Source organism: Styela clava, chromosome 7, assembly GCF_964204865.1.
Source record: "Styela clava chromosome 7, kaStyClav1.hap1.2, whole genome shotgun sequence".
NCBI lineage: Eukaryota > Metazoa > Chordata > Ascidiacea > Stolidobranchia > Styelidae > Styela > Styela clava.
The window spans coordinates 17,321,262-17,337,346 of record NC_135256.1 but is presented as its reverse complement, the minus strand read 5'-3'; the positions used below and the strand labels follow the sequence as shown (position 1 = coordinate 17,337,346).

The 16,085-nt window shown below is 34.0% G+C and overlaps 2 protein-coding genes and 1 long non-coding RNA gene across 5 annotated transcripts; 1 reads left to right on the top strand and 2 right to left on the bottom strand.

Moving 5' to 3' along the window:
- Positions 1 to 3,078: 3,078 nt before the first annotated feature.
- LOC120328638 (venom protease-like) lies at positions 3,079 to 6,478 on the bottom strand. The gene is made up of 7 exons (XM_039395167.2): positions 6,364 to 6,478; positions 5,898 to 6,060; positions 5,073 to 5,154; positions 4,578 to 4,694; positions 4,022 to 4,124; positions 3,663 to 3,786; positions 3,079 to 3,271 (listed from the first exon to the last, which is right to left on the bottom strand). Exons 1-7 carry the CDS (start codon positions 6,476 to 6,478, stop codon positions 3,079 to 3,081), a joined length of 897 nt encoding a protein of 298 aa, XP_039251101.2.
- Positions 4,084 to 15,506, bottom strand: LOC120328637 (mannan-binding lectin serine protease 2-like). 3 transcript variants are annotated; one of them, XM_078114633.1, is made up of 13 exons: positions 15,401 to 15,506; positions 11,262 to 11,511; positions 10,427 to 10,595; positions 9,927 to 10,085; positions 9,632 to 9,738; positions 9,127 to 9,219; positions 8,225 to 8,378; positions 7,472 to 7,660; positions 6,686 to 6,800; positions 6,364 to 6,485; positions 5,941 to 6,060; positions 5,073 to 5,154; positions 4,084 to 4,124 (listed from the first exon to the last, which is right to left on the bottom strand). In XM_078114633.1, exons 1-9 carry the CDS (start codon positions 15,403 to 15,405, stop codon positions 6,793 to 6,795), a joined length of 1,134 nt encoding a protein of 377 aa, XP_077970759.1. In that variant the 5' UTR covers positions 15,406 to 15,506; the 3' UTR covers positions 4,084 to 4,124; positions 5,073 to 5,154; positions 5,941 to 6,060; positions 6,364 to 6,485; positions 6,686 to 6,792. The 3 variants fall into 3 exon arrangements, with proteins under 3 accessions (XP_077970759.1, XP_077970758.1, XP_077970757.1); XM_078114632.1 differs by lacking the exon at positions 4,084 to 4,124 and adding an exon at positions 4,134 to 4,694; XM_078114631.1 differs by lacking the exon at positions 4,084 to 4,124 and having other exon boundaries at positions 4,134 to 5,154.
- Positions 13,534 to 14,402, top strand: LOC144425056 (uncharacterized). Its single transcript, XR_013477234.1, has 3 exons — positions 13,534 to 13,690; positions 14,046 to 14,180; positions 14,314 to 14,402. It is a non-coding gene; the product is annotated as an uncharacterized LOC144425056 (long non-coding RNA).
- Positions 15,507 to 16,085: the final 579 nt, after the last annotated feature.

Genomic DNA, 16,085 nt, shown 5'->3' with positions numbered 1-16,085 from the left:
ATGACACGGTGGTCAATTCAAAAAAAGCTAATGAACACTGATTTGTAAAATGTACATATTGTGCTTGTTAACATGGTTCCACTGCTGGCAAAACATGTAACTAATATTTACTCGACCTACTAATCTCTTTACCGATTTAAGTTTACATCGAGCAATTTGGTAGAATATCTTTATAAATGATAAATTATAAATACAAGTAAATAAGTTCATTGATCAAGTCCGTTGAAAACAAGTTGATGCTCGGAAATTTGTTACACTATGATATATATGTAGTTGAATTAATTTGAAGGTTTGAGTAATCAAATTTGTAAAAGTCGAGTGAATCAAAAATATTTGTCATGGTGTAGGGAGGATATCGCAATTTACACGATTCGGTGTCTTACTGGCGATATGACAAAATATCGTTGATATTTGCGTATATGTGATTGTAGAAGCGTGTTATTTTTAACCAAGAATAGTCATTTTCAGAATGAAGTAGACTAATACTCATGTTCTCCCATTCGATTCCAAAAAATAAGACTGAAAATGTAATATTTACTGTTTTTAAATAATGTTTCTTCGACACTGATCTAGGACAAATTCCTCATATACAACTTTACCATTGCAAATTTTTGATGCTTGTTTTTTTCACAAGTTTGCACTGAACTGCCTTACACTGGATAATCATAATTTTAATTTAAAATGTGTAACTCCATCTAAACTAAACTTTGTCGTAATACAAAGTGAGATTTGATTTATTTGAATCAAACCTAAATTTCGGAAACACAACCAAAAAAAAGAAAACAGGCTAATGTTTTCAACCTCAAACTAGCGGTTGATGAATCCCCAATCCCTACGTCATCGTTGACATTTTGTTTATTAGCAGATACTACGGAAGTAAACAAGGAAGCCAATGCTCGAGAAAACAACCATTGGTAAAATATGTGCATGTAGTGTTTGCTGTCTTGTTTCAAAAATAGCGCAATAGGAATAAAATTATTGCAAACAAATTGCAATGAATGAATGAAATTTGCTAGACACAGAATATAAACGAGCAAACCTTGTAACAATGTAAGGAGAACGATTAAAATAATGAAGAATTTAAAAAAGTTTCAGATAATTGCTCGTCATCATTAGCTCGTCATAGTCTTTGTCATGACCCTATGATTTGTCTGTCTTCGTTGAAAAATAATGTGATTTTTATTTCATTCAAATCAAACTATAAAATTTTGCTTTGATTCTATGGTATTATCAATTCGTAAAATGAAAATCTTCCACTTGTGCTGGAGTATTGAATAATGGTCCGTCTCGAACGATATTCGTTCATTCTATATATATAGCGTTCATTGTATGTGTTTCTGGGACATCCAAAGTATAACTCAATAAGCAGACTATAGGGAAAAATAACAAAATTATGCAACCCAAAGTAAGCAAAAGAGAAATTTTGCGATACAAATAGCAAAAGAAGTAACGACCACTCAACTCCCATTTTAAGGTTTTTTGGAAGTTGATGATTGACAAAATTTATAAGAAACAAGCGATGATTATAGCTTGTGAGATCAGAAAAGTCAATAAATATTATTTGTGTTGCATTACGTGAATTTCCACGGCATTCAATACAATGACAACGGTATTCTGGACAATGTTTCCTTTGTTAAATAGCTCATAGAGTTCTTGAATACACAGATAAGTGTAAGCAGTATAAATTCCGTGGACTATAAACTTTATCTTCAACAAAGAATGACAAAACAGAGTCGCTAGATTTCCTGATTTTTCTTGATTATTTGGAAATAAAAGGATACGAACGTGGTATAATAGTTACGCGAAGTTTAGATTTTGTGTTAGCTACTTTTGCCAATGCGCTGACTGTTCTTATTTGTCACACTAAAAACAGTCCAAATTGATTATTTTATACTCCAATTTCTACGTGTAATCACACTAAGGTCTGTATTTTATATACAGTATATGAAATTTGCGGCTGATCTTACAGGCGACCACTAGAGTGCTACCAGAGCACCTTGAGCTACTGCTACTAGAAAGAATGATAGTGTCGTATTACTCGTTAGTAAATGCCAATTGACGAGAGACGTGAAGCAGTCAGGTGAATACGATCAGGAAGTAAGTATAAAAAAGGTAACTATCAGTGGGCCGAGGCCTACATTCAAAAAAAAATGTGAATCTGTGAAATCCACATTAAGGAAGTTCTTGAAAAAAAAAACTTGGTACATAGGGTATGAAATGCATGAGAGCTCACAGCCATTCGAGTTTATCAAACGAAAATTTTTCGTAAGTTCACGCAATCCCTTGTGATATCTGTGAAGCACGAGAGCAATGACCAAATATATGAACAAACTGGTCGCGTATCGGTTCCGGTATGGCAAGGTAAATGTTCCTGAACTTACGACTCATTTACTTTCTGCAATCAATACAAATCACGACGCATTACAAAGGGAATTTTTATTAAATTACGACATTGAAAATTTTTATAACACGTGTGCATTTGATCATTACCAAAATTTACCATTACTTTTTTAAATAATCTGAATGTATAATTTTTTGGTACAAAACTCAAATCAATAATGATTTAACTTAAAAACATGAAAGAACGTAATTTACAAGAATTCTCAGAACGATGTAATATGAGGATTCACCATTTTGAGTTTTTGTAGTAGAATTTCCTACCTTCTGCTAAAAAAAACAGCATCGTTCTACCATCAATTCATCACACTTTTGCTCCCCAAAACTATTTCATTCTTCGTAGCGTAATTTAACCCCGCCTAACTCAAAATTCGACTCTGAACAATCATTAGTGAAGGAGGATGGCAGAGGTAAGACTGGCGTTTATTCATCGACTACTAGCGCGGTTCATTTCCAAATCTTCACACGCTATGACGCTGTTCTAATTCCAGCGTGACCCTCATTAAAAAAACAGTGCCGGTGCATATATCTCAATAAAAAAGTTTCATGTGGTCATTTAGAATCCGGTCATGAGTTTTTTCATTGGTCTAATTTTCAGAATCTACAACAACAAAAATGTTTTCAAACATGCAAAACTGGTAAAATTTGCCATTGTACGAATAAAATAAATAGAAACACATGTCAATCTTCCATTTGGGATTCGATGAATCCCCTGTATTTTCCCACGTCTGTGTAAACACCCGAAAGATCAGCATGTCCGCATGCATTCAAGTCACCAAAAGACACCACTCCACTCAAAAACCATTTATTTCCATGTCTTTTTGTCATTAAAAGGCCTCCTCCATCACCATTGCATACATCATTTGAAGAATGACTGCATTTAAAATGACTAAATTGTTTAATGATATTCAATTACATTGTAGTCAACAAAACAAATAATACGAATATGGGCAGTTTTTTGTGTTCACTGATAATATAGAAAAGTTATGTATTAGCAATTACAGTAGAAAATTTGAATCTTTTGTGCAAAAGCACCCCGCAACAAAAACAACGCCCAAAATAAGAAAATTAATAATTATCCAGTAAAGGTAGGAATGCCCGAACCCTGACTGGATAATTACTAATTTATTATTTTACTTGGGGGGGGGGTGTCGATTTCAAATATTACAATATTTGCATTCGTGGCGGGGGTTTTGTAATAACGACCCCAAAATTGGTATAAGAAGTGAATATATGTTTTGCAGAATTATGAGAAAAAACCTTACTCAAATCCTGCACATATCATATTCTCAGTGATTGTTTCAACATCTCTATATCTTTGAACGCATACATCATGAATCCTTATACCCACTCTTGTTTTGAGCAGGTGTTGTGAATAATTTCCTGATTCTGCAATCCGATAAATTACATGATAAACCAATAAATTTTGCAGCATTGTTATGAATTCGATAAGAAGGTTATATTACCAAAATTTATAATACTAAAATCAAAACAAAACCTATAGAAATACATCTTATTTCTTTGTAAATAATTGGTATTAATTCTAATGCTGGGATAGGGAATTTGAATAACAACGATTTATTCTGAATTATTTTAATCAGGTTGATAAAATAATCATATGCACCTGTTTTTCCCCATCCAATTACAATAGCGTTTTTATAATCTCGATAATATTGCTGTTGTGGTTGCTTTTCACTTGGAGATCGAGGGATGCATATTGGATGAACCTACAATAATGTTATTCAATTTTTATTTATTAAAATAGCATTAACATTTTTTGAATTGTTTTTGAAATATGAATGAAATATCTCTAAAATTTCGTGATGCACAGTACACACGTATTGGGATCGAAGACGTCGTATGCAAATGCAACACTTCGGATGTTGAGATAAAAATTAGATTTTGATCAAAGATGGTTCTTAAGTTCATTTAAAGCCATGGACCCTTCACAACTGCAATATACAATTGCTGAATTTCGTCAATCACAATGTTATCCGTTGACGTTTCCGAATATCTTGCAGGTATCATTATAGAGTGCACACTTAATTCTTTTCGGATTGATGACGGAGGGCGTCTAACTACTTATATGATATGCGTAAAACGAGCTGTATTTCTGACTTTATATAAAACTTAAATATTACGGCATATCTTCGGGCAAAAATACAATAAATTACTCTTACATAAGATGACAATTTTGCCGGTTTGTTTAATTTAAGTACAGCAATATCACCGTCATGAGTGGATGAAAAACCATATTCAGCTGCCAAGCTTCTTTTGTTAGGTACGGCTTGTAACTTCTATTGTACAAAACCAAAAATATCAGTATGAAATGGAATTGAAATATGTGTTACATGAGCTCATGGAAAGAAATAATAGAAATACGGTAACAACTTTTTATAGCGGTATTCATTCATTCATTCAAGGTCGTCGATGTAATCAAATTAAATTCCCAATAAATCAAAAAATGGGGAAATTCAAAAACTACAATCGGAAGTGATTTAAAAATGGATCGCCTTTGGAAATCTAATTATACAGACTAATAATCTGTAAATACATCCCATCAAAAACACAAGCGTGTAGTCTATGTACCCTTTGTCAAACAGTAGAGTAGCCCAACATTATATATTATTCAAAAATCTAATTCAATAAACTCTGGTATTCACGTAATCACATACCTGAGTAAAGTTAAAATTGTCGTTATAACGGTCTTGTAGTCCAAGCCAAACGTCGATTGGATCATGTTGCACTTGCTCTAATCTGCAAAAATATCACTTTTTAATATTCGTCTTAGTTTATTTACATCTAATTGCTTTATTCTTAGCTAGCGAGGGCCGTGTGCGTCAACCACTAATTTTACCACGAATACAAACATTTGCATACGAATTTATATCTATTTCAACCAAGAAGCTATCATGCAGCCATGCGCCTAAAATAAAGCCGTAAGGTTGCAGTTTTAAACTTTTTAAACTCTCTGTAATCATAGTTTCAAAATGTTCAAGTGACGCTAAGAAACTTGTCTTCCGTTTCGAGTCAGAGTCGAAATTTCGTGAAACCCAAGTCAAAAACCACCCAACAATAGCCAAAGTTAGATTGTAAAAGGGGTTGGAGTTCGATGAAAGCACACATAAAAAACTTCCAGAGTCATTATGCAAAATATCACTTTTTTATATGATGATGATGATTATTGACGTTTGTTAATCAATGTCTATCGAAATCAATTAAACTGTCAAAACAACATGAATTTTCCTACAATAAACATACATTAATTAGGTTGTCTGAATGAACCACTTACGGTGCGATGCAATGTGCGCCTGTAACCACAGTCATTTCGTCAACTAATGTACCACCACAGTAGTTTCCCCCCCCCCCCCCATTTCCATCTGGATTCATAATAGAAAATATCACATAATAAGTATTATTTTGAACAATTTTTTTATTGAAAATTGCGATAAGGCACATAATATACCACAAAATATAATGTTTTGCAGCTTGTATGTTGCCTTTCAACTTTGGAGTAAAATAGATTAGGAAAATGATTCTTACGCCGGTCATCCTTGAAATCGATAAATACCATCCACGGCCAACCTCCTATTTTTGCTACAAGTTTACCTCCAGAACTTAACGGTTCAGTTGCAGGGTCTTTCGCCAATCGCTCGCCGCATCCTGTGATGTGGAAGCACTGTTAATAGTCTCGTTTGAATGCACGAAACTACTATTTTTGTGAATGAATATTTTTTATTTCATTAAAATTCAATGTTTGTTAACACTTAAAATTTGACGAAAAAGTGTACAAAACAGATAAAACAGAAGGATTATATATTATGACCTACGAATACGCTACACCTGACAACAAAAAATAAAATCCGATGTCAAGCAACCGGAGTGAATAGAACACGAACTTTACTTAGAACAACAAAATTTTACAGAAAAAAATGAGTCAGTGAGCTACGTAAACTAAAGCATTACTTGGTCGACATCTGGGTAGATATGCTTCGTCTGGATTGGACCTGATTACAGTGTCATCAATTTTTTTCCATTCACCGCTTTCCCCACAAATCCATTTCGACGCACCGCGTACCATTTCATACCTTAATATAAGGAATTCAAGTTAATTGATGATTTACGTCACTTAGATTGGTTTCAGTGTCGTGTTTATATGTCCAAAAATAAACTGATAAAATAAATTAGTAGTAGAAAATCTTCTCCTAAAATATAGTTTTGTGGGAAGAATTTTACAGGATAATTTTGAACCTCTGATAAAAATTTGCTAATTAAAAATTATTCATACCAGGCTATGCATTTTACTGTTATTTCTTCAAGATAAGTGAATTGCTTCTTTCCCAAGTCGACAATATAACTGAAGTCGACGCTCTTAAGATGTTCTGGCGCACCACATCATTTAACTGCAAACAAAGAATTTACCACATGATTTAACTGCAAACAAAACAAAAGATATACATTGCAGTTTACATTGCAGAAATAGTTTACTCTACTAAACAATAAAAACGACTTTTCCAGAGTGAATATCAAAATTCAGTCTCCGTTAATTCTGTAAAGCAAAGTCAATGTTAAAGTACAGTGGAGGGTCTATGCATCTGAAGGTGTATTTTTTGTACGTGAATAGATGGTGGGCCATTGTAACGCTCAACAAAATTGTAGATATTGTTGGTTGTTGTGGCCAAGTCTTCATTTTTTGTTGTTATTGACACGAAAATGTGTTTTCCTTTTTAAATTCTCTTCTAATCACCTTCAATGGTCATTTGTTAAAAATCGAACTGTATCTAAAAATACTCCATATTTTCTATACGACATCTCGTTTCGGCATAAAATTTCGCTGTTTTTTGAAAACCGAAACTTCGACGCTCGTAATTAAACAAACTGAATAAACCGGCTGCAATATTAGTTTTATTATATTTCTGCCCTGATTTTAGTATATGGTGTAACATCGTGACAGTGAGTTGTGTAATGAATAATTGCAGTCAACAAATAGACTGTGAATATTCCTTAAAATCAATAGTATGATTAGAACAATTCAACTATTTTTTGTCTTGATAAATTATTATCAATGCCTTACTTCTGCAGACTGGTTGTTCATGATTCCATGTTCCATTGCTGTGACATTGAAGTTTTTTTTCTCCAATCAGATCGTAACCTCTGTTGCAAATAAAGTCAACAACATCCTCAAATTCGTGATACCCCTTGGAGAAGTCCCGTAAAATCTGACCATTGGATGGGACTCCTAGGGTTTTGAGACATCTAATTCCTAAGAAGACGTAATTAATCGCATATAGTTGTATTATTGACATGCACTTGAACTGACAAAAAATAAATAAAAAAGCATACGGCAGTGTGTACTATGAGAAAATTAAAATTACACCACCTAAAGGTTAAGATGAACGGAGAGAGTCGAGTATATACTTGTTACGTTATAATAAAATTTAGTCTACAAGTAAATTCTTTTGCGTAAAGAAGATAATCGACAAAACAGCTATAATTTGTTACTATAATTCAGTGAAGCGTCACGGGCCGGATTATATCACTCCGCCGTAGGTTGCCGACCCCTGATCTAGAGATAGAGAAATAACGGAACAGCATCCAGATTTCTGACGTTAATGATTTACTTCTTGTGTGTTTGATTTGAACAGAATGTTTGCTCCTAAAGCATGTTTTTCCTGCAAATCCTAAAACACGCATTCCGCATGTTTTCTGCATGCCGAACAAAATTCTTACTTGCTTTTCAACCATTACCACCTTCCATAATGATACCTCGATTTGCTTATATATAATAAAGATATATAATATAAATTTAGGAATATAGACAACTGACTTGACGTGTCGTAAGTGAATTTGAAACCCATTTTTCCCTCCGAGATATCGCTTGTGAATTTGATTCGCACGTTGTTTGTATTCATATCTTTCGCTGCACCTTGGTCAGGTGCAGTAGTTCCACAATAAGAGTCTTCTCTGTCATTGTATGTTAGCTAATATGTAAAAAGGATTTCTAATTAAGCTATGTTTTTTTTGTTATTTTAACAAATTGTATACTCTTCAGAATACAAATTCAATCAAATTTTATTATGACATGTCATGAAACAACAGATTGTTTTGTCAAGTTGCTGCCCTTGTTGGACAAAAGTAGATTTTCCTTTCACCTACTTGACCAATGGCCTTCCAATTCTGGGCACAAGTCCGCCCTTGCAATAAGTTTTAAAATTGTCATTGGGCTCTATGGGACAATTACTTTAGTTCACACTTTTGCTTCGTCATTAATTGTGTTTTGGGAGAGTGACATGTAATGCAGGTCGTTAGTTCACGGTATCGGAACTATCTTCTCACACACAAACTGGGCATTAGCTTTTGGTAGTTATTTTTCTATATTGCAAGTATTCAGAAAATGATACTGACGAGTGCAAGTCAAATCATCGGGACTAGATAAAATTTATTTATTTGTTATATTTAATTTATTATGAAATTTATGAATTTCATCAATCGAAACAGAGCATCGGTTGGCTGCATGTAATATTTCTAGGTACTACTAGATGCATATGGCTACAAATGCAGTTTATAATTTTGTCTTACCAATGCACCTTTGCTTCATCATTAATCCGTAGTTGTCACAATATAGTTTTGCTATAAGTGATTCAATGGATTAGTATGTATTTTGGAAGTTAATAGAATCAGTAATGATAATTTATATAGAGCATTTCTCATACTTTACGACAAGCTTACTATCAGAATATCATTCGTACAGCCTTGCTCAATGTGTTCTTCTATTTCGAATCGTGTATCAAACTTTATTCGAACACTCAACCCATCTTGTACCTACAGCAGAGAACACAACAAAGTCAAAGCCGACTAAATAGTAGGATCAGTCCTGAATAACTTTATCGTATCACATTAATCGCTCAATTTAGTGCAAAGTCAGACCTAATTTGAATTGTGTGTTGAAAACTTTAGCAATATCATCGTTCACTATTTTAATTCCAAATTTGTTACAACATTCTAATGATTCATCAGACAGTGCTGCTACAAATACCTAAGATTTGCAATAAAATTAGGTTTGAAAGACTAAATTGTTTTTTCGAATCATGAATTGTAATCGGTGATATTCTCGAATCGGGATTTGGAACATTATCACCAATATTTGGGATTGATGGATCTTGCCAAAAAACGTACTGTTTTCTACTGGCGTTTTATAATGATAATGCCACAGGTATTGTCAGTATATGCTTACGCGAATATCCCATGTACAATTGCTTAGTTTTGCATATGGTTGAGGGTATTCGGGACTTTCTATCACTCCTTCATCTGCTGTTAAAACTTGATTTTCACAGAAGGTAGCTGAATAAAAAATAACAAGAATTAGTAGAAGTAAGTTAATTGTCGTACGAAAATTGAAACACTGATGCTAAGAATGGCTAATATTTTATATAGGAAGAAAACTCAGAAATAAATAAGAACGGACTCGTAACTTCTAAACGTATGAATAAACATTTGGTATTCGGCGACTATATCTGTTGTAAACATACCTATGCATGTATGGTTATTTTTGTGCAAGAAAAACCCCGTTCTGCAACTACAGTAATAACTTCCCGGTACGTTATTGCAGAAGTGGTCGCAAGTCAATTTGTCCGACCTTTCCAAGTTGTTAAATTTTTTCTTTTGTAACGTATCACATTCGTCAATATCTTTACAAAAATAGAAACTATTTTACTTTACTGGCCGAAAAAGGACCAGAAAAAAATAGTTTGATTAACGGTGTCTAGGCGTCCAGATAACTCAAAATGGCTGACTGGTAAAGGGTGGTTCTGGGAGAAATTTGAAAGCGTGCTGAATCGAAAATTCCAGACTTTCTAAATCCAGCAAATTTCTCCCCGCTGAGATTTTCACCAGCATTTATAAAAATGATTACATTTAAGTTCGGTACACCAGAAAAAAAACATGTTTTTTGCGTAATATAAAATATTTTTCATTGGCATCATATATTTTATTATATATAAGGATGCTAGTTATTTTATTCAAACTTGACCTTCTTCAACATAATGGGCATGAAAACCAGTTGGAGATATTCCGTCGTTTGACTTCACATTCACTGTGTTACCAACAGTATGAAACCACTGGCTTGGTTTGGGTGCCTTCATAGTTTGTAATAATAAATTGCCACAAAATCGACCAACATTGTTGTTACGTTCTGTAATCTTAAAAAATAAATATTGATCAATTTTGTAATTTTTATTGCTGCATTTATCTGGAATGAAAACATTTGCAATGAAGATCATTTTTGCGCTAATGATTTGGTTTCTGCGCGACTAACTACTTATCCTTTTGATGCCGGTGGATATACTGCAAAGATAGTTGAACCTAGCATAGTTGAATTATGGGTGCTCTCGAAGTATGTATGTCTGAAGGAAAGTCACAGGAAAATATTTGTGTTAGTGTGCAGCAAGACTCTTGAATAAATTAAGATCATTTTTTTTCGCAAAATATTAGAATTCCATGCGATAGCTTATAAAACAAGTCTGATGTGAGCCGAAAATATACTTCCTGAAATACTTTCATTAGATTGATAGCATCTTAGAAAATATGTACTGAATTGACTGTATATATATATATATAATATATATAGTTTCTAATTTTATTGAAAACAGTGTAAAATATTACTAGTCTTTGGGTATCACTTTCAGCGATCGAAAGCCTGTTAACATATTTCGAATATGGCATGATTATGAAATAATCAATTTCAGCTTGATGCAGTTTCGTTATCGTAAGGATATACGATATATATAACTCTATAAAAAATTTATATCATAATACGCGTGACCAAGTTGAAGTCAAAAATTAATTTGGAGCGACTGGTTTCCTACCTCAAAAAAATTGTAGGTACAATCACGCTCGCCATCATTTTGAAGTTCTTTCAAATTAAACGTAGTGAATCGCAATCTAATTTTGAATCCTTCTCTTACTATAATTCTCCATTCCTTTTCTGAATGGTTCTCGTATGGCAATGGATAATTAGAGCTTTTAAATTGTCCGTAAGTTCTACCGCGTAGTATTTGAACTGCAGTATTTGAATCAAATACTAACAAGCAGAAGATCGCGAAACAGATGCTGATCCTGAAATACAAACAATGTGTAGTGAATTATTAAAATGCATTTTTTTTAAGAAAAATTCCTAGAAATATATATATATATTTTGAATGTTGTATCATGTGTGTTTCACGTTAAGGTGGAATTTCCAACTTTTGCAAAAACCATATATGCTCGTTACGTGCACACATTTAGTACAAAGGTTACTTTTCAGGAAATTTGATTAAACATCTTCTCATAAAAATTTATTTTCTGGATCTATGTCAAATATAGACTGATATTTCAGCATTTAAACCACGACGATACACTCTAAGAAATGTTCGGTAAATTTTACCGTCATTTTAGGGGTAAAAAATTAAAAAATGAGGTCTGTAAACTGATTCACCGACAAATGTCGGTAATATTCACCGACATTGGAGGCGTGGCACTAGTCAATGTTGGGCGCGAACACTGGTAAAGAAGAGCAGCCAATCAGACGCTATATTTCAAACGCGTAATTTATCACGCGCGGTTTTTTGTTGCTTTACTCCCTAATTTGTCCGTTTGATTTGACGAATTCCAGACTTTTGGACTTCGATATTTGGTCAGCCGACATTTATATCTTTGTCGCTTTTGTTATTACTGCAGTAATGCGTTGGCAGTATTTCTCTAAGCCCAAGGCAATGCATCTTGGATTCAATAATGTCAGTGCAGGGATTGTGTTATTTAGTGCTGGTTATTAATGTATTGTTCTGTCTGATTATGGGGCAGTCTGGAAGTAGGGTAAGATCTATACCGTACCAAATACTGAATTAATATATACGAGGTGTGGCTAAAAAGAAACGAGACTGACGTCACAGATTGCGCAACACGATTAACCATTGGTAATCAACACTTTTACAGTGTGGTGTAATATGTGTTCTTTGTTCAACAGCTTTTTTGACACAATATCGCAATTATTTTTGCTCTTTAGGAGTCGTAGGTGAATGTGATTAATTGCTTGTTGAAAAAAAAATTGCCGTGCGAGATCTGATTGAGTTTTTTGGCGATAGGGGGTTCAATTGCAGAATGACGATTGGGCAAAGAGTTAACATTAAATTTTGTGTCAAACTTGGAAAAATGCATGTCAACTGGGCAACATTTAATCGTTGAGCTTTCTGCTCCTCAGTCAACAGCCTTGGCACCATTTTGGCACTCACCTTTCACAAGCCAAAAGTGTCAACCAAACTGGTGCGAACCGTTTTTTTTTGTCTTTTCCAACTTCGCAATGACGCGAATTGTTGAGCGACGGTCGCTGCGAATCAACTGCCTTTCACAACTGAACTCACAACTGATACCTTTTCGATGTTGGTATCAGTTGTGGAAGTGCAAGGCCTTCCTGACTTCGAATCATCCTCCACATCCTCCCTGCATCCCACAAATCGCTTGTGCCATTCAAAAACTCTTGTTCTGGACATGGAAGAATCTCCATAAACATCACACAATTTCTTCAAAGTCGCAGTCGCCGTTTTTCCAAGTTTGACACAAAATTTAATGTTAATTCATTGCTCAATCGTCATTCTGCAATTGAACCCCCTATCGCAAAAAAACTCAATCAGATCTCGCACGGCAATTTTTTTTTCAACAAGCAATTAATCACATTCACCTATGGCTCCTAAAGAGCAAAAATAATTGCGATATTGTGTCAAAAAAGCTGTTGAACAAAGAACACATATTACACCACACTGTAAAAGTGTTGATTACCAATGGTTAATCGTGTTGCGCAATCTGTGACGTCAGTCTCGTTTCTTTTTAGCCACACCTCGTATATGAATACATACAGACATACTGGCTATAACAGTCTGACAGTACAGTAGTATACGGTACTGGTATAAGGTTGATTGGATGCAGATCCATGTTACGCCTGTCGATACTTAACACAGCCAGAGCTTAATTCGTATTACCAAGTCTGAATTTTTTTTTTGTCAGTAGACTGGCAAATGCTGAAATGTCAGAATGTTGAAATGGCAATACAATATCTGAATATGCCCTCTTTACAGCTCTAGACTTGAAATGTTAGCATCTAATTACTGAATCAAGATAAACCGTCAAATTATCAACAGCTTTATGATGATCGCAAACCCAGACTGGACTACAGGGAACACATGAACAGACAGACAGGGGAAGGGGTGACGTTGCTCTACACCCAGAAACCGTGGCTTGAAGAATATGGCATTAGAATAAACAGGTATCAATTATTCATATATTTATATACTGATTCAGTGATTGAAAATCATCTACAGACAGACATATTTGATAATGATATTTTAAATTATTGATTCTAGGACTAATTCAGAACAGTTTAATTTGAAAAACAGCAATTCACATTTAACTGTCATAAAAACACTAGATTTCCCTTTAACTTATGACACTATAAATAGAAAATTAAAACAACATTCATCTACCTTATTCTGCATATTTACTAAAACCAATTCTATAAATTTGGTTGAATTTCTCCTTTGAATAAGACCGGATTTGAACATATTACATATAATGAAGTTGGGGAATGGATACATTCCTTTTTAACAGTGTTTTTGCTTTAGAAACTGAAGAATCTGATTATGCAGGCATGAACAAATTGTCTGCCCCAACTCTGAACTGTGAAAAATTCAATGTCATAGGCTTCAAAATATTTGAGATTCTTACTAACATGTTATTTCAAGGAAGAAGTGTTTGAGGTTAGTTATAACGTTAATTTTAAATTGCTAAAAGAGAAACTTTGTCATCTGCTCTGGCAATAAAGTATTAGGAGTGTAATTTTTATTATTTAGGGACTATTAAATAATTTATTCCATTTAAATACTATTTCAGGTACCTCTTCCATCTGATCTACAAAGTTTGGTAATACTGGAAAAGTCTGTATCGATTGATTGCCCACAGATTTTTGTCCTTGAACTCCAAGAGGAAAAGAAAATATAAAAGTTTATAGAAAAGGTGGGATATTGTAATGAATGCTAGTACATGCAATTAAATAATTTCAGATATTTCCCACTTGTAAAAGAATTAGATTGGTTGATTGAATACTACAAAATGGTAAATCTTATTCGAAAATTAGGTAATATTTTTAAATTTTGGAGTTGTTTGGGTAAAACTCTTTGTACATTTCAGATAACTTGAAGTTATGGAGAAGAAAATACCAGTTCGTAAGAGTTTGTAAAAGCAAATGGATAATGCAATACAATCAGCATGGGCAACACTAACCCGGAAAGACTCCCCTTCTGCCATAGACTATTCTCTCACAAGGACTGTCTATAGAGACTTGTTTAAAGTGACTATGTGAACGGATACCCTGCGAGCATAAACTTCTTCAACAAGAAGTTTCTGTTTACCCCGCATTTCTAACTTTTCACTATACAATTTCTCATTTTTCCAAGTTTTATCATTCATTTCACGTTCACATTTATTTTTTGAATAAACCTTGTTTCATAGAATAATAGTCTGTGATTTTTATTGATCATGTCCTGTAAAATGTAATGCCAGGAGCCCAGGATATTCACGGTAATTTTTACCGGGTTCTGAATGTAAATTCACCGAATTTGTAATGTAAATTCACAGGCTAGCGTCGGTAAATATTACTACGCATTGTCGGTGGAAATTACCGTAAAAAAATTGTAAGGATTACTAGGGAAATCCTGTAAAATTTACAGGTGATCAACAGCGATTTTACCGAAAAATCTTGTGATATTTACCTTAAAATCGCATTAAAATTTCACAACTACATCCCAGTAATATGTAATGCCAGGCGATTGCCGGTAAATATTTCTTAGAGTGTAGAAAGATGATTAAACAAAAATATTTAGGTCTCAAACTCACGCCCAAAATAGGAAGGTATTTATATAATACTTGATGTTCTCACAAATACTTGATTGTAGCATAAATTAAATTTTTGAAAGCTAACCTCATTTAATTGTTTCTATCAATTTTCACTGCATAATACAACCAACTGAAGGGTGCTGTTGAATCGATACTATCCGCCACTGGAAATTCCAAAATGTATGTTCTTGAACGTGTACAGGAAGAAATAGGAATGTCTGACCGAACATGCGCAAAATTGCGTTTCTCTCACACGATAAATAAATAAAGTGCAGTATAACGAGTTAAAATGGTAGGGATTGCACATGTTAACATAACATTTTTTTTGGAAAAAGCAGGTTACATATTAATAACAGAATAGATGAATGCTTGTTGTACATGAAGTGTACCTATGGGTCGTTTTGTAGAATTGGCTGTTGATGTTCTTGAAAATTTCACTTTCTCTGGAACTAATAGACCAGTCATTATTCAATTTTCAGCAGTGGCGGCGCGTCAATAGGGCCCGGTTGTTTTTTCGGTATAATAAAAAATATTCGCAAAATACCTCAATATCGGTTGCACAGACTGTCTACACTAGCCATGTTCTCCCGACATGGTTCATTTTTCGCTCGCAAAGCCTTCGCCGAACGTCGACGGGGTGACGCCGAATTTGCCCCGGTTGCTCATTGTATATCGTATTCTCTCTTTTATCTTCCACTCGCCGCGTTTGTCTCGTTTGTTTTCTGTTTCTTTTACTAAATCATCGGGGCCGATCGGGGCTAGCCCCGAAA